Below are 22,362 nucleotides of genomic sequence, written 5' to 3' on the forward strand. Positions count from 1 at the left end.
CACCATTTGTGCATTATTGATTTTCATAATTGCTGCATCTATTGAGTTGATCGAAGCTGGTATTTCGGGCAAATAGCGCTGGTTCTACAAATTTAAAGGACATTAGCATAAATATTCTAGACGTGTGCAACAAATTGACAAATGCTGTGAATATGTATATTTTGTATACGCTGCTGAGCTTTGAAATTCAATATTCAAGTACACTATTGCAAAATTTACAAATTTCAAATTCGAATGAAATACACTTACTGCTTATAACTGTATTTCTTGTATTCTTCTTATGTATAACTTGTATTTCTACATTAAACTTTAAACTAATTTAAATTCTTTCTAGTCAATTATTTTTTGCCTAGCTTTATCAATGTTGCATGTAACCAATATTTAGTATACTTGTAATCCACACTCACCAACTCATCCAACAAGCAAGTCCTGTGTTTATTATGCCATTTGGATGTGCACAACTTGCAACAGTTGCGCGAACATTTGCGGCAGAAAACATTCGCCGGCAACTTGTGTTCGCTGCACTGCATCGGCATCGGTATGCGAAAGATGTTCTTGCCGACTCGAATCCCTTTGTCGGCGCCATCTTGCTTTTCGTTGAGGTGCTGAAAAAAGTGCGTCTTGAGCACCCGACTGTGATTGTGCACGTTTTCAAAGCAACGCTTGCAGTAGAAAGCATTGCATTGCTTGCATTCGCCCTTGGCTGCCGTATGGCCGCATTCACTGCATTTCGTTTCGACGACGATTTCCTGCGTTGCGGTGAGTTGCAGCGACTTGTTAACGGAGTCCACGGAGTAACGTTTAAAATAGCCCAAGCTATTTGATAAGCCCAACAAATGATAGTTGGGCTCATAATAATCGCGTATATTACCAGCTGACTTCGGATTTTTGGCTGTAATTGTCGGCGGAGCCAAGTTAAAGCAGACGGCACATTTGAAGTCGATTTGCTGACGTTGCTTTGAAATGCAGAATTCACACATATTGTGGCCACAGGGCAGCAGGAAGGGACGATGATTCTCTTTTGAAATGAAAGGAAAAACCGTAAATCTGTTTAGAAGCGCAGCACAAAACGAAACTCAAAATAGTCGCACACAAGCGCATACTGAAAATAACGGCATGTCTCATGAATGAGCTTGCGTATTTCATTTTTCATTGTGTGTATGCTTGGGTGCTGCAAAAATTACGCACATTTTTAAGCGTAAAAATTACGCACTCTGTTCATTAATCACAATTATCATTTTAGTTGCTTAGTTTTATTTAGACAATTGAAATACTTTTGGAGTATTGGAATTTTACCTTTTCCCACTCCCTTCTTGTGATTGTGAGAATATTCGTTAGAGCATTTTGGGCAGCGCAGCTGACTTCGCAAATTCGCTGCCACAAACTTGCGATCGAAAAATTTTACACCGCTGTCGTCCGAAATCATTATTATTATTTAGTAAGGACTTTTTATCGTTTATTATTTTAACTAACGGAAAATGCACACGCGTTACGCGAAGCTGAAAGCTAAAATGGACCGGCAAACTGGCAGTGCGCTAAAACGCTAATATTCAGTGTTGTGATACGCGTTTGTGATCAGCGGATCAGCTCTGCAGAGCTAGTTCCCGGAACTTAATTGGCCACTAACTTATTTTTCATTAAAATTACCACCGTGACTTTTAATGGCAGCATAGCGAATGGTATATTCTTAATAATATATTTTCTGTTAAAAAAAGAAATGGAATTGCAAATTGTAAAACCGCTGCTTGCTGTGATTTCCACCGCTAGTGTGACCTTTTGTGATGTTTTAAATACTGCATTCTGTTTTCTGGTTTATTTTCATATCGTATACCGAAAACTGGTCACGCTAAATAACGCCCATTGCTTTAATTTTTAAAACTGTAATAAATTTACTTACCAATTCCAAATAAATAAATACTTACAAAACTGCAGCAACCTTTTTTTTATTTATAATTGTAAACCATAAACCAATAAAAGCCAAAACCATAAAACGAATCTTTAGTGCTTAATCTTAACCGAACATGGAATCCATTAGAGCATCATGGCGATCCCGACGATTGGGTTCATCCTGACGGAAACGTCGTAACTCCTCATAAACCTCATCATCGGTTTCCTGTAGAGAGAGCTCAGCATGTACTTGAAATAAAACACACATTTTAAATATACTTACAAATATATAACGACAAATGGGACACGAATTGGCCTAAATAAAATAAAAATATATGTACATATATAAAATAAAAAGTCAAAAATAATATTCAACAGATTCGCAATACCTTTTTCAACCACAACAGAATACATTGTTCATGGAACTCGTGTTTGCAGGGTAACACCTTAAATTTGCTGCCCTCCTCAGCTGGTTCCTTGCACACAGCGCACTCCAAGTCGGGATTAAGCTCCTCTGCAGTGATCACATGCATAGGCAGCGCCTCAATGGCACGCTTGGAGGCTTCAGGAGCTTCGATCTCCATATCAATACCATTCATAATGGCCAGCACCTGAAGGCGACGATAGTGACGATCGAAATCATTGGCACCCTCGGGCCCGGTGGGCGTGTGTCCCAGTTCATCAAAGTAATCCGCCATAGCTCACTGAAAAGATGATTTAATTTTACGACCGTGAGAAATTTATTGACATGACTAGATCACAATTAGTATTTTATATATATAGTTTTTTTTTGGTTGGGTTTGTGGAGCCAAATGCCATTTTATTTGAAATTCAATTCGAATCGTATACAATTTCTGACATATGTAGTAAGTACAATAGGTATGTATGTATTTTGAACTCAATCTTATCTAGTATAGTTGACACTGACCTCTGCATACAGCCTATGGCTTAGTTTAATATTTATTTAATTTAGTTAGTTGCTAAGAGTAATAGTATGTTGTAGTTGTCGTAAACGAGGTCTTTGCATTTAAAATGTATGTGTTCTTTAGAGCTATGTTTTTTCTTTTCGGTTATTTTTTAAAAGTTTCGTCACTAGTCTAAAATTACAGGCATATACTGGCATCTTGGGATTAAAGATTAAAGACTCTCCATATATATAGTATATAGTTTGTTTGTGGTTGTTGTTCGTGCTTACTGTACTTTTAGAACGAAGGTATTTGTCTAACTTGAGCTGAGTGTTAAGTCCCGCAATTAGCGTAGTCATATTTATGTTTTATAGTAGTAGATATTGGGATAAGACTGAAACTCATGGAATGCTAGCTAGATGGATGTGATGATGAGTTAAATTACGATCTAAATGAGGAAACCAAACAAAAATCGAAAATCCGTTCAATAAAAACACAAAATTAATTTTGTTCTTTTCATTTCCATTTTTGTTATTTTTATATAGTTTTTTATCTTCTTTCTTTTCGATACTATAAGTATGTTCTTTAATTTTCATTATTTAAATGTACTTTTGTTGTTTGTTTGTATTGTTTTCTGTACTTCATGAAAATAATAAATACAATTTCTTTTTTATTTACTTGAGGCGGTAACAGGCAAATATTACTAACAATAATTGATAGATATTTATTTTTTGTTTAGCTGCTGAACGTTATGTGTTTCTTTTCGCAATTCGACAAAATCCGCTTAAAGTTTATAGCTAAAAGTCTAAAGTGTAATATTCTTTGCATTAAAGAAAAACGAAAAAAATATAAAATAAAACTTGTGACTTAGAAGCTAGTTCATTAAAAGTAACACGTTTAGATCGCTAGAAAAATAAATTAAAGACGCTCCTCGACGCACCCGATTCAGAGTTGGTGAAATTATATATATATATATATATATATATAGTATATATATGTATGTACAGATAGAGCGAGCGCCCTACTTAAAGACGACGAGAAACGAAAACGAAAACAAAAACGAATAGTAGTAATAAGTACACAATTTCGATTTGCATTTACGATTAAATCGATTAGTTTTTACGCTACTTTTTAGAGCAGAGGAAAACTGCGGCTAACTACGGCAGGGAGGTAGGATATGAAGTAATTACAATGCGCAGAGAGAGATAGATAGTGTAGAGATAGTTACAATACAAATAAAATTATGTACTTCCATGTACATAAATGTATGTACTATAATTACTAAGAGTTAACGAACGGCTTGCAGATCTATAACTAGCATTTACATCTCTAGTTCTCTATAGTTCTATTTGCTAAAAGCGGCGGCGGCGGCAACGGCTGCGACAACGTTACGTATGGGGAAGGGGTATTGTTGCAGGCGGAAGGATGTGTTTGAGGCACTAGGCCAACTCCGCGTCCTAGTCCGTGATGGAGATTTGTGCATAACCCACAAGGGAACGCTCATCTGGCGTCTCGCCCGGCTGCACTCCCGAGCTCAGCTGGAACGTTATTGTCTTCATCGTATCGCATTGCGCAATCAATTGATCCAAGTGAATGGCCATCGGTTGTGTGTCCAATGCATCCACCAGGCCAGCATCCACCAGCTCTGTGGCAATGCCCTCAGCCGTATCTTTGCCCACGGCAAACTCAAAGCGTATATCGTGCAATTCACGTCGCAGATTACGCATACGCAACACGAGATTGACTGGCGGTGCTTCCGCTGCTTCGCTGGGCAGTGCCATTTGTGCCACGCCAGCTGTCAGTTCCTGAGCACTGCTGGCTGCTGGGACAGCGGCGGGAGTGGCGGCGCCACCCGGTGTCATCGTAGCCGAAGACAAGCTGCGGGTAATCTCTGGTGTTGTCTCCTCGCGATCGCTATCCGACGAATCGGCGCGCTCCAGCCGATTGATGGGACGATCTTCAGACTCTGAATCCGACGATGGCTGCTTGCGACGTTCGCTGCCAGTCACATTATCCTCCTCCTCGCTGGACCACACCCACTCACCGGTCACCGTGCGATGCAGGCGACCCGAGGCGCCCGGCTGCCGTTTGGCTGCCTTGTGGACACGTGTCTCCATGCTGGGGCCGGATTGCAGTAGCGTTTGGGTGAGGTACTTGCGATCCTTGGCCTTCTTGAAGAACGCATGCTTGAGCAGCTCGCTGGCTGTGGGACGCTTCGAGGGTTCCTTTTGCAGGCACTCGACGATCATTTTGCGGAATGTCTTGCCATAGGCCTTGTACTGATCCTTGTCCTCAGCCCCAGTGTCTAAAGTGGGCGGCTCATTCTGCAGCGTCAGCATCAACACCTTCATTGGCGGATACTTGTGATAGGGCGCTGTGCCGGTGGCCATTTCAATGGCCGTTATGCCAAACGACCAGATGTCGGCCTTGAAGTCATAGCCATGATCCTGTTCCATCACCTCGGGTGCCATCCAACAAGGCGTACCCACAAATGTGTGACGCACCTTCTGGCGCGACAAATCTCGACCTGTGGCCAGCCAGGCGCTGACACCAAAGTCCGCAATCTGTATGGTGCCATCGTCACCGATGAGTATGTTGCCCGCCTTGATGTCACGATGGATTTGTCCATTCGAGTGGAAATACTCGAGTCCCTTGAGCACTTCTTTCAGCACCGTGGCAATGGTGGCCTCATCGAAGACGCCCTGCTTGCAGTTGGCGGTGCGCATCTTGTGCTTGATGATGTCCAGCAGTGAGCCACCCTCGAGCAGGCGCAACACCAGCCAGAGCTCTTCGCGCACCACAAACGAGGTGTGATATGTGACGACATTCTCGTGATTGCATGAGGACATCGCTTGGATCTCCTTGAGCAGTTCGTCCATCGATGTATTCCACTTCTCCAGATTGATGCGCTTGATGGCGCACTTCTCGTTCTTGGGTATGCAATAGGCGCCATGCACCACAGCTGTGGCACCCACACCAATCACATCGCGCAGCTCGTAATCATCCTTGGAGTTGGGCCACGGCTGCTTCTCTGGTGCGCTGGCGGCGCCGGCAGCTGCAACATTGTTGCTGGACAGCGTTGCTGGTATCGAACTCATGCTTCTAACAACAGCTGCGGCGTGTGGCGGCGGTGTGCCTGGTCGTTGTTGTCTGTTGCGCTGCGGCTGTTGCAAGATTGCCGGCTGGCTTTGTGAACGATGTGATATCTGTCGCCTTGGCTGTCTGGCAATCACACGTTCTTGTTGCTGCTGCTGCTGCTTCTGTTGTTGTGGCTTTGGTTGCTCCTTGGCCTCTGATTGGACGATAAACTCCTCGTTGTGTTGCCTGTAGATGGAATGCGTGTGGCACTCTTCACTGCTGGCACTGCTGCGCTGTTGCACGTTGTAGCTATGCTCCTTGGGCTCCTTGCGCCGCTCGAGTTGCTCCTTGTGCTGTTGTCGCTTTGCAAAGCAGCAGGTTCGACTCTCCGCTGTTGTTTCACTTGATTCTGGCTCTGCTTTGCACTCACTATTGTTATTGTTGTTATTACTGCTGCTGCTGTTGTTGTTGTTGTTGTTGAAGTATGCAACTTCTGCAAGAGAGCAAAAGAGAGTACACAGATAAAGTAGAGCCTTTTTGTTTGAAGCGAGAGGCGAAAAGCATAGTTGATAGGCGACATGCAACAAAATACGTTCCCAATTAAAGGGAATTACTTGACACTGGGATTCACAGCAGCAACAAAATGTTTACGGCAGCTCAGCTCTGAACTGTTAAATGACTGATAAATCGAAATAAGGGCAAAATTTTTCCACACACATTCCGTGATAAGCAAAAACGATGTGCGACGTGTTTTTTTGAATGAATTAACTGCATTTCATGGCAAGTGTGCACATAATTTTGGACACACACTGTACACAGTGGTGGCATTCAATAGTGGGCAGGCTTGATGTGTAGCATAAAAATTGCTCGACGCTCGCAATCAGTTGTGTGCTGTGTGTGTGAGAGAGAGATGGGAGAGAAGAGGTGGGCGAGGGTCCAATGACCGCATTCAGTTATTTTTAGATGCCGCAGCAGCAGAAACAACATCGACAACAACAACAACAACAGCACAGTAACAGCAATAATAACAACAAGACGTAGAAAGTGCAATTAAGTTTTTTTTTTCAATTCAGTTTTTACTGTTTGATATCAATTTGATACAATTGCTCGCTCGCGTCTTGTGTTTGTTGCGACCTAATCAAAGTTGCCACAGTATTTTTTTTTCGTTTTGTTTTTTGGGGGGGCAATTTGATAGCACTGGGCGCGGTTCTAGCTTTGAAAGCGGCGACGGAGTCATTAATTGTGGTTAATGCCAAGTCAAGTGCAAACAGTGGCAACTAAATAGATACAGATACGACGTCGTATCTGCGCACGAGATACCGAGATAACTGCATATCTAACAAAAATAGAACAAATAACAATAATAAAGGAAATAATCGTAATTATTATCTAGGGCGCGCCGTCATGTGGCCGCGACTATCTGGCGATTATGTCAAGAACTTTGAGTGTGTGTTTTCCAATTCCCACAAATTGGTAACCGAATACAGAATCTAACACTTGCTCAACACACAACACACATATGAATTTCGCAAACTCAAAACGCGTGAGCCAAAATAATAAGAAAAGCAAATAGCATGAAAACAAAATGTTTACACAACAAAACACACAGACACAGAGCAGAGCAGAGCAGAGGAAGGTAAAGCACAGGAAATGTTTCCTAACAAAATGAAAAACACTTGACCGCGCCGCACCGGGAAAAAACGGGGAAGGTTATGGCCAACAGCAGTAGCTATAGAACTGTATGTTATGTGTATGCTAATTTAAGCAAATTCTTAAAAATACAGCATAGAAAAAACGAAAAAGATTTCGTTTTGAAAATAGCAAAGGCAGCAGACAGAAGAAAGCAGAAATCGTTGCCAAGCGGCAAAAACAGTTGTTCGATAGGCGCCTCCGCTTCCTCTTTGCCCCTCAGAAGGGGGCGGGGGCGGGGCGGAGACAATGTATCAATATTTTGAAGCCAAAATATTATTTATTGGTACGTTCAGACGATCATGTGAAAATGATAAGCACACACACTCAAATCGTACAGTGTGTCACACGACTGAGAAACGAAACAGCGCAACAGTACAAAATGCCGTTGATGATCACAAGAGTTCAATTAGTTTCGATTAAGGCCTGCATTTCGATATGTTTTTTCTTTCTTATTGATTTCAAGCAATCGAAATCAAAACAATTTACGCAAAACTATTAAGAAATTCGCTCTGGTAATTACTTTTCAAGAGAGATGCCCCCTCGACGATCACTGGGCTGGTAAAACGCACGCGCGCCTTTTTTAATTTTTTATTGTCATTTATTTCTCTCTCTTTCTCTCGTATTCCGTTCAGTAATCGTCGTCAATGGATTTTGGATTTCCGCCTTCTCGTTTCTCGCTTGTGCCGTGTTCTCGCTCGTTTTCTACGCTCCACGCGATTTCTCGAACGCGTTTGTGTTCATTCAACGCCGCACAACAACTGAGCGGACCGTGGCGCAGCACAAATCGGAATAGCCCCCAAAGTCGACAAGCGCGAGTAACGTCAACGTCAACGTTAACGTCAGCAACCAGCAACCGCAAACAACAACAGCAACAACGACCACGACGACGACGCGTAACAAGTGTGTGCGGCAGGGGGGCAAGAAGTGGGGATTGTGACTTTGCGGCACTGGGTAAAAAAAAGTACATTAGAAGAACTACAAAAATAAATGTATTGAGCAAATATCAACAGCAACAGAAACAACAACAAAACAGCAAACTGAAGTGGGGTACAATGCTGCACTGCGAGCGAGAGAACCGCACTCAGAGAGAGCGAGAGAGAGAGTCGAACGATACTATTATAGCACAGTGGAACGTAAACCGCAAGATCACTATTCAAATTGTGAAATAAATAAAAATGTATTTTTTTTATTTCATTTTATTAATTACTAAGCTATTTATTTTCTTTATATTATAAATATAAATATATTTTATATTCCATAGCTAACCACCATTTTTTTTTTAAATAAATTATTTTATACCGCAAGATTACTATTAAATTTGGATCTTGTATCTAAATAAGCATTAATCTTTCATTTTTTATTTCAAATATCAAACGTATTAACCTAGAAAAATTTTCTGAATTTGTTCTGCTTCTTTCGTTAACTAACTAAACGGAATTTCTTGTATCATTTTATCTCGGGATCAAAATTAAATGATAAATTTATTCATTTTAGAAATTTATGATCACTTTAAAATAGTTTGAGTGAAGTTTCGAAAATAAAAAAAGGATTCTTATTTTTTAAATTTAAATTTCTAAATATAGTATTATATAATTAACAATTGTAACAAAACGTAACAATTGTTAATAAATAAGTGAGGAGCCTAATTCTAGATTCCAGATTTTAATGTACAATTCATTCTTCTCATTTCTATTATTAAAGTTTATATTCCATTTACCTATTTATTCCTTTATAATTTATACTAATTTAATATTCGTTCGCATAGTTCCCTGTTCACAAGTAAATTGTTGTAATTTTCTCTACACAATATTTGTTCTATATTTATGTAGTGAACTGTTTTACCTTGATTGCGCTCGTCTGCTTTATTTATTCTTTACTACAGTTTTATCAGCTTTGAGAAGCAACAACAACAGCAAACAAAAACAATTAGCAACACAGAAAAAAATCCCCAAAATGTGGAGCATTGACTAAAATGCATGAATACATTTCCCTTCACCATCCCATAATCGCACCAGCCCAACCCAACTCAACTCAGCACACACAGACAGATAAATGAACTAGATAAGTTTTGTATCTATGTTTGTACGTAAGAAGAGCACAAAAGTGATACAATAAAAATAAAAAAAACGAGAAGCCGTCCGTCATGGAAAATTCGTGAATCGCATTGCGAGCTGGCTAATGATTCAGTTACCATGTCTTGAGCATATGGCACAGACGCATCTTGCCAACTAAATGGTATAGTATATATATAGTATCTTCATCGCTCACCCGTCTGTATGGATTTAGAGTCTAAATTTGCGAGGCGTGAAAAATGTTGTGCATTTTTATGCGCCATTCCTCGACTTACTATACATATAAAAATAAAAATTTGCACGAAGATTTCGCAGTCTTATTTATAGAGTTTGCTTCGCTTCGCACATTTTCTTTTTTCTGCATATCATTTCCAATGCAATACAGGCAAAAGGTGATTGCGATCGGCATAGCCGACAGACACAGTGCGTATACGCGATCTATGCAAGCACACACAAATAAACATTCTTATGCATATTTGTACTTGTATTTGCATATTTAATACAAGTGCGGCGAGCACGAGAGGCAGACAGGCGGCGTCAACACATTTTCCGTTTATTGCACTTTGCATTCGCAAATATGTATTTATGAGGAACTTTATTTATAGATCTGGCGATTTTTATACGATCTTATTAATTTCAATATTGACACATTAATGCCCACGACAACGTGATGTGGTGATGTGCTTGAACTCTTTATGCGAATTACGTGAATGTACTTAATTTAATTTATTGTCGTTTATTTCAACAGAAAACGTTCCCATTTTCATATCAGACTCAACAAAACTGATTTCACTTTTTCATACATTCGTGTTATCTGACTGACAAACAGCAAGTTTATCTGTATGGTAAATATCGGAGTTGCCAGATCGTTCAAGTGACAACACCTATAAAAGTTTATCATCACTAAACGGCTTTGATTTGCAGATATAAATTGCAATTTAGTTAAAGCCCTGTTTTATTTAACAAGGCATAATAAAAAGCATTTCGATGATTCACAAACTAAATCAAGTTATTTAAATATACTTTTTTTCTTTTTTTCTATTTTCAACCTAAAATAGGAGCATTTGTAACATATGAAATTAACATAACAGATAAGATATCAATGACACTCGCTGACTGTCTACATACAAACAAGTTTACGAGGTAGTAAAAGCCTCTTTTAGTGCCTTACACATTTGAATAAAGGGCTATTAAACGTCAATAATGAGGTAGCAACTATAAATCGCCAACTTCCTGATAAGAGCATGACTATCAGTATCTCAACTTTATGTCGATCTTTCAAAAGTGATATTTTATAGTACAAAATTGTGTAGTTAAAAATTTAAATGTCTAAACCCTTTTGGATCCCTTTTGGTTTTTAATAGTTCACATAGTGGATGGAAAAAACTTCAGATGGGTTTGAACATTTTTAAGACAAATTTTGCATTAAAAATAAAATTATTTTTAGTCAATTATTAAATATATTTTAAATAGTTAACCCACAAGGATTTAACTTAATGCCTTTATAAATTTCATTCACTATTTTATATTTTTTATTTCAAAAGCATTTTAAGTCTGCAAAATAATTCCTTTTCACATTTGCTTAATAACTTTGAAAATCAACTCATTAATTCAAAATGAGGTTGAAGCTTTAAAAAGGTTTTTTTTCTGCATTGGAATGAGTCAAATACGTAAGTTTGGCAAATTTTCAAGGAAGTTGATTTAAATTTCACGTGGTTATCTCAGTGCTGGTCATAAATTTCACCATTTGCATTTAGCAATCTTTTGTTTGTGCTGGCTTTATGAATGATAAATGCTCGCCCGCGCATTCAAATATTGTTAGCGATAGAATAAAATTATATTTTATTGGTTAGTCACAATGCAAAATTTTCAGACTCCAAAAAACACACACACACAAGTAGAAATATTAAAGAAAAGTTATGGGAAAACTATGAATTTGTAAAATTCCAACCCACTTTGCTTTAGGCAAATCATGTTGAGAAACTGCATTTTGAACGGGTTTTCAATTGTTTCACTTTTGATGCGGCTTTTTTTTTTTTGTAAAGTACTACTATTGTTGAAGCCTATGGAATCACTACTGACTACGAGTGACACTTGAAACGAAAAACGATCTGATTTCGCGACAATCTGATGATAGGCGCCGCAATCAATTCGCGTGCAATTCAAAATCGCATTGCTTGCGGGTCGCTCCTCCAGCGCGAAAATCACAAATTCGACTGAACTTCACAAATCGTTGTAATCAAACATTTAAAATGAACATTTCGTTAAGCAATAAACAACAATAAAAAAAATAAATAAATGAGCGCTACAAATGGCAGAGCACGACGGCAGCAACAAAAAAACAACGGCTTCGGCAAAAAGCAGCAACGACAGCAGCGTCAACCGGGAACGGGACGAACCCACAAAAAAGTGCGAAATTTTGCCGCCTCCATTGTGCTTGGCGTTAGTTGCGAGTGTATTCATTATTCTTGTGGGTAGCCACGACTAAGTGTGCATCTATCTACATACTGTATGAGTATGAGTGTGAGTGGTGTTAGTGTGTGTGTGACTCGACCGAGACTATGAATGGATTTACTGAAGCTTATAGTTAAGGCTGCTGTCGAACATAATGCTTATGCATGACTTTTTCTGATTGAAAATTTTCGACTAATTACTTATTGACATTTTTATTTTAGCGGTGCTTTTAAGGAGTATCAACTTTAAATACGAGCGGTTCTTTTTTAAAAGTTATTTCCGCATTCAATTTACAGAGTATTTCCAACTCGTATATCTACTGTTAAAGTTTTCATAAATCTTAAACAAAAAAAAAAAAACATGTGCAAATATAGGTTAACAGATGTTTTTAACTAATAAACTTGCTGAATTAATAAGCTTAAGCAAAACGTGTATTCAGCTGCTGTTTTTACGACCATTTCAGTGAACATTATTCAGAAATGGAAAATAACTGAGTCAATTAAATTAAGAAACGAAATGTTATCGCTGACACTTATTTTGTAGAGTATTTTCAGAGTGGTTCTGTTTGCCATCCCTGGCGAATTTACGTGTTCCACATTTATTTGCATAACACTTAGTACCACTATGTTGAGGTACTTTTTTTTGCCTAGTTATTATTATTCTTAACAATTTGCACGCAGCCCATTTGGCGATATTTATTTATAAATTTTTTGTTTATAGTTAAGCTGGCTTTCTTTTCGTGAGCTATATGGTATATTAGTATACTATAAGTTTAGTATATATTTGGTTGTTATTGAAGAAATGTGCGAAATTGTTGCGCATTGAATTTGATTCTCAATCTGTTTCCAAGGGCCCATTTTGTTTATGCGTACCCGTAACGCCAGTCAAGTGATCGAAATTGGCGTCACATGCAACAACAATAACAAGCTGAAAGATCGACAATTAACGCCTCAAGTTATATAGCACGTGTCTGTGTGTGGGAGGGCCAAAGTTGAAAATTATTGCAGATCATTACTAAGATATTAACAGATTGTAAAATGCCATCGACCACAAACAAAACACAACAATTACCTATTTAGCCATGAATGATCGCATCGAGACGAATGTGAATGAATAGCAGCGGCGTCATAGTATTCATAGTACTCGAACAAACTAACAAACACGACAAGAACAACTAGTGCAAAACTATATAGTATAGACAGATAGATGTGTGTTTGTACTTCTCGTTGAAATGTATCTTGTACATATTTCCGTCATAGACGTCATAGCAATAATTTCTGGCTGTCGCTTCGATTTGTATTTTTAAACAAGTCGGAAACTTTATATATCCCGAGTTCATTGAAAAAATATGCGAAATATGCGTAAGATCAACTCGGAACATGTGTATAGACCTCATCGATTCAACTTGTTTCGTATTTAGTCCCAAAAAAAAAAAATTCATCAAAATTCTCATAGCTATATTCTCAAGGCAAGGACGTTCGTCTATTGCTCTCGATCATTGCAAAAAAAAGGCGTGCAAAAATTGTGCATTACTGTTCAGTAATTTGTTGTTATTTTCGATGTGTATATACAGGTGTCTGTGTTTGTGAGTTCTCCACCTGTGTTTCACTGAGTGATGGGCGAGGTCACTTCAGTTGAATGAACTTTTTGCGCTATAGGAAGTTCGTCTATACTATAATGATAAAGCTGTTAGGGAGGCACAAATATCACCATAATGTATACGAGTTAAGTGTTGAGCGCGTAAAAACTTTCGAAAACGCAGATGAATGCAAATTATTTATAAAACCAAACGCGTGCAAAAACAAAGCACGAGTTCAGGGATCTCTCTCGACAAAAGTGTTTTTGGGTTTATAGCACACTTTGAGCAAGTGATTGCAATTAAAATCAAATCTCTCTGGTGTAATGCTAATTCGCTGTTATACAATGATGTTTACTCTTTTTTTTTTTGTTTTTGCTTCAGAGCTTAACCAATTGACCTTGGCGCAAATCCCAAGAATATTTATAGAAATTTTTTAGTCCCAGTCACGTAGTTTATGTTGTTGTTTGTTTTTTTGTTGCGATTCCAGAAGCGCACGACATTTTGCTTAATATGCAAATAATCATTAAAAAATGAATAACAAAAATACAAAAAAAAAAAAAAATAAAGGAAAAAAGCAAAGCAACAAGTAAAATGTTTGCGCGCTTGATGACAATGACTAAAAATAGCAGTCGCAATTGAAATGTCGTTCCATATAAAGCCAACTACCTTGTTGTATTGTTGTTGCTAAATTTAAATCGTGGAGCATCATTCGTCCGCTCGATTGTCAGCGGTCTCGTTCGAATGAGTGGGCAACTGGGTAACACAACAAAACACAAAATGACAAAACGACAAAAAAAAATCTGTCCAGGAAACTTGCAGCATCCATTAAAAAAATGTCGATGAATATATGTAGTATGAGGGCAATCACGTTTATGCCATGTAAATGACGATATTCTTTTTTATTTTTTCGCATTTTTACATAATCTGCGACGAGACATTCTGCTGAAGTCTGTGCAGACTGTGAAGAGATTGCAGCTTACAAGGGGATGACAGCAATGACAATCTCATCAACAACAGTCACAAGAGGCAGAGCAACAGCTACAGCGACAAGTTCAAAGTCGAAAATATATAGTATACTATCTGTAAAGGGGGCGCCACAAATGGATGATGATCATGATGATCATTACCATGGTCCGATCATGTCAATTTGTTGTTGTTTTTCTGCTCGGCTAAGCATGCAAACGAATTAAAACTGGGAACGCCATTGCTCTGAACTAGCGAAAATTTAATTAACATTTGTCGTATGTACAAACAAATTTGGTGTACTCTTACAGTGGGCACTAAAACTATTCGTATGCCCCGCCGTCTCACACACTATTTCCGCGTGCTTACATGCTGCCAATTAGGTGATTAGCGCCGTACTGAACGTGACCCACTCTCTGTCCACTTACTTCTCTCTCTCTCTCTTTTAATGAGCAACATGATTTCGCATTTAATCGCGATTTGGAATCACAATTAAGATTAGCAATTTGTAAATTTGCAAATTTGTTTAATTAATGCATTTCTGTCTACGCGATTATTTAGTAAAGTGACTAATCCCCGAAAAGACTGAATCCAAATATCAAATGATCACACTTTCAACTTACCCGCTAGTCCGTCAGTATCTGCAAAGAAATAAACACGAAAAACGTTTTGTATTAATCTGATGTTCTTTTAACATTTTACATGTTATTTATGGCGGGTCGAAATTATAATAGATCGTACAGACTCTCGACTTATAGGCGGCCCAGTGAATGCAGTTGAATCGTGTCGACATAGCCACATAAATCATTGGCCAACATTATCCCAAATGTGGCAAAATAAGCAAACCGTCTCGGGGGCACCTGTTACCTCAAATTAGCCTCCCCATCGACTGTTTATTCGCTGGCATAAATATTATAAATCTTAAGCAAATTTATCAAACGCTCGAGGACAAATTTATGGCACAAAATAACAATAATTATTACTGAAAGTCTGCGACTTTATTTTTAAGAATATATACAATATTTTTTCCGAAAGCGTTTTCCTTTTTCGTGCATAAGCAATCGATGTGCTAAAAACATTTATTGACGTTTCAATACCAATGTAAATGCAAGTGTCACACACTCGCAGTGCTTTTACTTGGAAATCAGATAATGTCAGGAAGTTATAAGTTCATTCGGACATTGAACAAATATCCATGACCTGATAAATGGTAATGACATTATAATTGTTGACCAATAACGGAGCAAGCCACAACTTTGACCCTTAGTCATCCCTTTCCATACTAATGTCTCTATTAATATAAGGGATGTGTGTACAAAGCATTAAATGCATATTGATTTATTTATGTGGACAGCCCAGCAAATATGTTGGGAAACAATTGATAAATATGTCATTTGTTTATAATTTATTGATTTGATATCTTCAACTTATTTTAGTCTGAGTGATTGACGGACTGCATGACTGATTGCCTATCAATGTGCTGACGGAAGAGAAGACTTCGTTCGTAATACATATGCATTGCAAAAGTGAAGATAAATATAATCAAGAAACTTGGCACTTGGAAAAAAAATAACAGTTTCCTTTTATTTAATAATTTACTTCAACTTTTTAAGACATTTGGAAAAGAGGAAAGAAGAGCGACAATCATTTGACAGCTGCAGGCTTAATCATGTGTCATAAATTATTATACTTTTATGCTCGACTCGCTGCATATTAAAAATTCTCAAAAATAATAACACAGAGACAGAAACAGAGGCAAAAGCAATCAACAAATAAACATTCGTACAACAAACGGCACGTGCTGTAAAACCCATTAAAATATGAATTTTTGTGACTACAAAAACACAAAAACGAATCAGAGAAAGGAGAGAGAGAGAGTGAGATAGAGAGAGGCAGAGACATCATAGCGTATTAAATATTAAATCTTTGTGGATGCCAAAATGACATGCAAGACAAACAAATTGCGCATAAATTTATGACCGACACTACAACAAAATAAATGTGCAAAAGGAATGATATACTGAGAACTACTCTGACTGGGATTCTTTTTTGAATGCCACAGCCTAATTGCAACAAGCTGTTGCAAATCTACATTCACTCAAACTTGCAACCCTTAAGACTATATTCATAACATCAGAGTAAGTAAATGCAATTTTGCCGAGTAATTTAAAAATCTATTTGTGTTGCATTATTTACATTTTTGTTTATTATTTATTGTTTACACTTAGACTGGGTTTTTTTTGTTTTGCGCTTATCAGTTTCATGCTAAAGACTCACGGGATTTCAAAACACAGCTTTTTGCAATGCTTTAAATTAATCAATTTATTCATTGTGTATGAAACTTGCTGTGGAAAAAATGTCGAAGTCCTATGCCCAAAAAGTCAAATGAATAAAGTGAAATTTAAGTGCATTGAATCAATAAACTCAGCGAGAGCAGGCCACAACTAAATGCACGTGATAAGAGTCACATGAGCAATAACAATAATAACAACAACAACAAATCAACTCGATGACAGCAATAATAACTGTTGATGGGGCATCTTTGGCAATATCTGAAGCATAATTGCAGGCACGGATGCGGCTAATTGTAAACGCAAATTGGCAGCCAATAAAATGTGCGAGGTGTAAATGGGAGATTGAAATGGAAGGGGGCGGAGGAAGAGGCGGTTGTTTACTGGGTATGAAATCGCCATCTGGAGAAAAGGGAAACGGGAAACGCTGCTGCCTAGTGTTGATCAATTAAATTAGCAGTCATTTGAAAATCACATCGGTGGCAGCAGAGGGGGGCGGGAAGCCAATTGTATTGGCAATTTGGGCGCGTGGCCAGTTGTGAAATATTTGCAACAATTGTTGGGTTGTATCAACAAAAATATGCGTCGCATTTTAGTTGAACTTGCAAGTTCTAGCAACCACTTAAATTGTTTACAATTAACCTTCAAAAATTAGTGTGAGAAAATTAACCTTAGTGACGAGTTAAGGCATAATGCAAAACAACTGTTACTGCAATAAACAACAACAACAGCAACAATAACAACATCGACAACAATAACAAAATCCACACGAGCAATAAAAAACGATAACACGCTAAATTTTTTATTGCATAATGGACGTGACGTTCTTACGCTCTGCGGCAATTGCAAAATGCAAATACAAATACAAAATACCGTTGTGCGGAAGAGGGAGAGAGAAGGGTAGCAAAACAGCTGGTCGGGAGCCGGGACAGCTGCTGCTGCTGCAGCAGCACCCACAACAAGATGCAGTCGCTGCTGCCGTTCCTGGTGAAATGCGACTAATTGAAACTAGTTGTGGGGCAGCGCCGCAGTCACAGTCGTAACAACGACGTCCATTTGAAGTTCGTATCAATTAAGAAAAGGCCTGCAATTCAATCAATTGCAGGCGGGGCTGTGGACTAGAGGTGGGCGCGGGCCTGTATTTTAAGGCCCGGGCCCGCACGAAAACAAACTCTTTTTTGAGAGGCCCGGCCCGGCCGAACACGAAACTTTTTCACTAAGGCCCGGCCCGGCCCGGCCCGGCACGAAACTTATTTACACATATAAGGAAATTCAAAAGACATGTAATTTATATATACATATATATATTTATTAAGGTATTTATATTGAATATTGTTATGTATTTAATGAAAAACAAATTAATTCATATTTTTATTTAAAAATAAAATTTTTTCTACATTTTTTCATTTAAACCATGGCCCACAGATTTGATAATTTCACAATAGGCCGCCAATTTTTAATTAGTGGTGTGCAAACAAGTTATTGTATAACCAAATCAATAGTAGCATCATAAGCAAATAAAATGCGATAAATGGCGGTTCTAATTCGATCAAATCAAAATTGTTTCAGGCCTACTTCGCTTTTACGGGCCTATTCGGGTTTTTACGGGCCGGGCCTTTTTTCTAAGGCCCGGGCCCGCACGAAGCCCGTACGAATCTTAATTATAAGGCCCGGGCCCGCCCGAACCCGCTCCGGGCCTGTGTAAGCCCGCGGGCCACGAAAAAAAGCCCGGCCCGTGCCCACCTCTACTGTGGACTGTTCTCAATGCTTGTGGACACCACTGTAGGCCGCTTTGCACGCGCGTTCCAATTCCAACTGACACGCATAACCTCACACAACTACAAGCGCATTCACTGAGTCACCGTCACAATACCGAGTTAGAGAGAACGCAAGCCGCTCACAAATTTTCACATGTGTGTGTGTACTCTCTCTTGCGCTCTCTCTCTCTGCATATGACAACAAGCCGGTATTCGATGCTCGATGTTATATTTCCGCAACGAATGAAAAGTTTAAAAAGTAACTCAAATAAAATACATGCTAAAAAGCAATCAAAATGCGAGAGAACAAGAACCAGTTACTCAGATTTAAATATGTAAGCAAGCAAAAAAGAAAAAAAAAACATAAGAAAACCAACCTGTTTTCCCTTTGCTGCTACAACAGCGGCACAGTCGGCAAAATCGATTAAAAACCAATAGGCTGCTGCTTCTTCTTCTGGCACGCACTGCGGCACTTGAGGACACGGTTTCCCTTCTGTTTTTTGTTGCTTTTCACACAGCTGTGAGCGGGCAGCTAACTATATGTTGATGAATGATGAGTTCAATAAAAATTCCACCAGAGAAACAGCAAGCTGAAAGTTCAGCGTGACGAAACGTTTTTTTCTTCTTTCGTTGTTGCCTATGCGCTCACAAATGGGGGGCGGGGTGCAGAGCGATTGTGGTGCTGCGCTGGCAAATTTGCTATTGCTGTTTTATTCAAAACACTGCACTCGATACGCCACAGAGTTTATTATTTTGTTTGTTATTAATTAATTAACTTTTTGCACTTTTATCCGTCTGTTTAAGCGATAAAATTGAACGCAAAATTCACGAAACGTCGTTTCGCAAGCGGCACGAAATAAATATACAATTCAATTTGTACTAGCGCGTTTCGTTTTCATTTCGTTGCGTTGAGTTCTCTTGTGTTTACCATTTGTACCACAGAATTAAGCAAGAGAGTGAGAGAGCGTGGCATGTATAATGGTGTTTTACAACACTACATGTTTGAAGCACTGCTGCTGCTTTGGCGCCTTCTTGAAAATTTGAAATTCTATTAGATTGCTTGTGTTGGTTTATTGCTTAATTAATGTAAATGCTTACAATTAGTGTATTGACGATATAAGATAGAAATAAGAGTAGGAGTTTCTATGCTTCTAGTGCTAATTGATATCTTTTTAGAAACTCAGTTCTGTCTTAATGCACACTTTGCTCACACTTCAAGTAGAACAACACTACGCCAATGACGAGTCAAATGCGTGAAATGACCAAAATCCAATCAGTCAACGACGACGGCGACGATGACAAAAACCAATCAACTAAGTGTCCAGTGCCAAGAATTAGCATAAGAAAGCTGCCTCGTATAGAAGCAGCTGTAGACAGCAGACAGCAGGAGCTGGACATGAAAACCGTTTAGATCCTAATGAAATTTTACACCCGAAGGGCGCTCGTTAAATGGCCACGTCAGCGGCCCAATTGCTACGTTGGTATTTTAGTAGTTGTTGCTATTTCTGTTTACAGAGCTTCCTCACACACACACGTTTGTTCTACCCCAGACGAGAAAACTCTCCCTTGCAATCCGCCACTTGTCTGGCAAGTTTGACTTAAGTGCAGTTTTAGCGAGGCGCCTGTCTGGATACCTTTGCTTGCATCTAGACTACGATTTTGCATTCGTTTGCTCGCTGTAAACTCAGCGAACGTGTTAACTGCAGGTGTTTGGCATTTGAGTTACGTGCGAACGCAACAAATTGCAGCACAGCTCCTCTCTCTCTCTTCTTCATCCCTCAATGGCAACATACACACACATAGACATTCTGCAGCGGCGCATGTAATTAAATGTCAGCAGCTGATGCGCGATTCAACAGCTTATCCCCATGTTGTGGGGCGCCACAGTTGCCCCACAGTTTGTCACACATTTTGCCCCACAGTTGTCGGCGAAAATCTGCGCGTGACATAATCCGATATAGTCTGACGGATTACACCAATGGGATAATGGGTAATGGGCAATGGTCATTGGTCATTGGAAGCATTTAACAGCTCACTCGACCGAGGCAAAACGGTTGTACGGGTAAGCAATGCCTCAATTGACGTGCGAAAAAGTTGAATCTGACATGAAGTAAACTCACGCTGAAAACGCGCAATGAGTATTTGTCTATATAGCAAGACGATCTGTGGAACGTAGATAATGTTAGGATAGATTCGATTCCCATCTAATACAATTGTAACCAAGTTTTGGTTTAGAGCGTTGAAAGCATTGCTTTAGTTAAGACATTAACAAATGTATGATAAAGAAATAAATAAATTTGTCATTTAAAAAAAACTTTTAATAATGCGTGTTTATATAATATATGAATAACTTCTTTTGATATGTATCATACCAGTTCTGGTTTATAAAAGGAAAAGTCGATGCGATTACTAATTTTATTGATGATAAATGACTACGGAAGTATTTGGCGTGATATGAGTTATATTTATATTAATAAGAAATTTTTATGATAATAATTTGAATAATTAAATAATAATATAGTTTACTTATAGCAAACATTACTAATTTTAAATTTTAGTTCATTTTGATAAAAAAAATATATATTAAGAGAATTTAAAAGAGTGTAAAGTGTGTAAAAACTTCTATTCTAAATAAATTATGGCATAACAGATCTGTACAGTAGTGGAGTGTTTTAAAAAACACTGCACTCAATCTTTACTGTTTACTTAAGGTCTCTAGTCCAAATTTACTAATAATATAATATAAAAATACAGTATACTTAAGGTCTCTGATTTCACTATTTACTAATAATATAATATAAAAATAGTTTAGTTCGCCTTGCTTGTATTAAAGACAGTTCTTTCTTTTACCTTTTAAAAAAAAAAAATTTCAAACAGCAACGATTCCCTTCACAAAACGGTTGGAGAGTTGTGAGTGAAAGCCTCAGTTTTAGAGGCATCAATTAGCTCAAGAATGTAGCCGGTAATTGGATTTTGATGGAGCGTCTGTTACCACAAGCGAGCCTTGCACTGTTGTGTGACAACAATTAAAATGCCACACGCCATTGTGTTTGTGTGTTGTGTCCAGTTGGCCAGCTGAAAGGACAGAGTTGGTGAAACGTGACGCTGCAACTGAGCTCATAATGCAGCCTACATCAACATTATCCTCAACATCTTCATCATCATCATCATCATGGGGCAGAACCCTACTCAATGCACACTAAATGCAATCACTTTGAGTGCCTTGATATATTAGCGATAGTCAAGGGAAGTCTGAAGAGTGAGCGAAGAGAGTCGACTTAGCCAAATGACTCGTTGGGCAGCTCATTTGGCAGCCACACACGTTTGCTGTTGTGTCTCAGCTTCATTTTGTTTGGCAGTCGAAGCTAGTTAAGAAATAACACGGCAAATGTCATCAGCATAAGTAAAACAAGCCAAAAACGAGGAGAGTCGGAGTAGTTGAAGTCGGAAGCCAACACCTGAGGTGTACTTATGGCATGGCATTAGCATTCCTTACAGTCAACCAACAGTCAGTCTGCAGATAACAAAAACACGCACAATACGAGAAGAGCACGAGAGAAAGGGAATTGGTCAACTCCTTGCTTCCTGCCACACACATGTGGCAGCTTGTTTTGCGTCGGAAGGCTTCAGCGATTTTATGGCAGCACTTGCAGCCGATCCATGTCGATGGTGGCGATGGAAATA

At 38.7% G+C, this 22,362-nt stretch overlaps 3 protein-coding genes across 5 annotated transcripts in view; all 3 read right to left on the minus strand.

Moving 5' to 3' along the window:
• LOC117575747 (uncharacterized) overlaps positions 1–1,658 on the minus strand; it is a 50,038-nt gene extending 48,380 nt beyond the window's left edge. The window contains exons 1-3 of the mRNA XM_034260105.2: positions 1,297–1,658; positions 408–1,018; positions 4–84 (exon numbers count right to left, since the gene is read on the minus strand). Of these exons, the coding sequence (XP_034115996.2) occupies positions 4–84; positions 408–1,018; positions 1,297–1,426 (822 nt within the window). The 5' untranslated portion in view covers positions 1,427–1,658. The remainder of the gene's footprint in view (positions 1–3; positions 85–407; positions 1,019–1,296) is intronic.
• Positions 1,659–1,927: 269 nt separating this feature from the next.
• LOC117573770 (E3 ubiquitin-protein ligase RNF181 homolog) lies at positions 1,928–19,180 on the minus strand. Of its 2 annotated transcripts, XM_034257167.2 has the most exons (5): positions 19,056–19,180; positions 15,254–15,271; positions 2,277–2,591; positions 2,171–2,203; positions 1,928–2,113 (listed from the first exon to the last, which is right to left on the minus strand). In XM_034257167.2, the coding sequence occupies exons 3-5, from the start codon at positions 2,583–2,585 to the stop codon at positions 2,012–2,014; spliced, it is 444 nt and encodes a 147-aa protein (XP_034113058.1). In that variant the 5' UTR covers positions 2,586–2,591; positions 15,254–15,271; positions 19,056–19,180; the 3' UTR covers positions 1,928–2,011. The 2 variants fall into 2 exon arrangements, with proteins under 2 accessions (XP_034113058.1, XP_034113059.1); XM_034257168.2 differs by lacking the exons at positions 15,254–15,271; positions 19,056–19,180 and adding an exon at positions 8,083–8,324.
• Positions 3,863–19,181, minus strand: LOC117573769 (serine/threonine-protein kinase OSR1). Of its 2 annotated transcripts, XM_034257165.2 has the most exons (3): positions 19,056–19,181; positions 15,254–15,271; positions 3,863–6,363 (listed from the first exon to the last, which is right to left on the minus strand). In XM_034257165.2, exon 3 carries the CDS (start codon positions 5,888–5,890, stop codon positions 4,250–4,252), a length of 1,641 nt encoding a protein of 546 aa, XP_034113056.1. In that variant the 5' UTR covers positions 5,891–6,363; positions 15,254–15,271; positions 19,056–19,181; the 3' UTR covers positions 3,863–4,249. The 2 variants fall into 2 exon arrangements, with proteins under 2 accessions (XP_034113056.1, XP_034113055.1); XM_034257164.2 differs by lacking the exons at positions 15,254–15,271; positions 19,056–19,181 and adding an exon at positions 11,590–11,811.
• Positions 19,182–22,362: the final 3,181 nt, after the last annotated feature.

The sequence above is a fragment of the Drosophila albomicans genome, chromosome 2R (genome assembly GCF_009650485.2).
Source record: "Drosophila albomicans strain 15112-1751.03 chromosome 2R, ASM965048v2, whole genome shotgun sequence".
Taxonomy (NCBI): domain Eukaryota; kingdom Metazoa; phylum Arthropoda; class Insecta; order Diptera; family Drosophilidae; genus Drosophila; species Drosophila albomicans.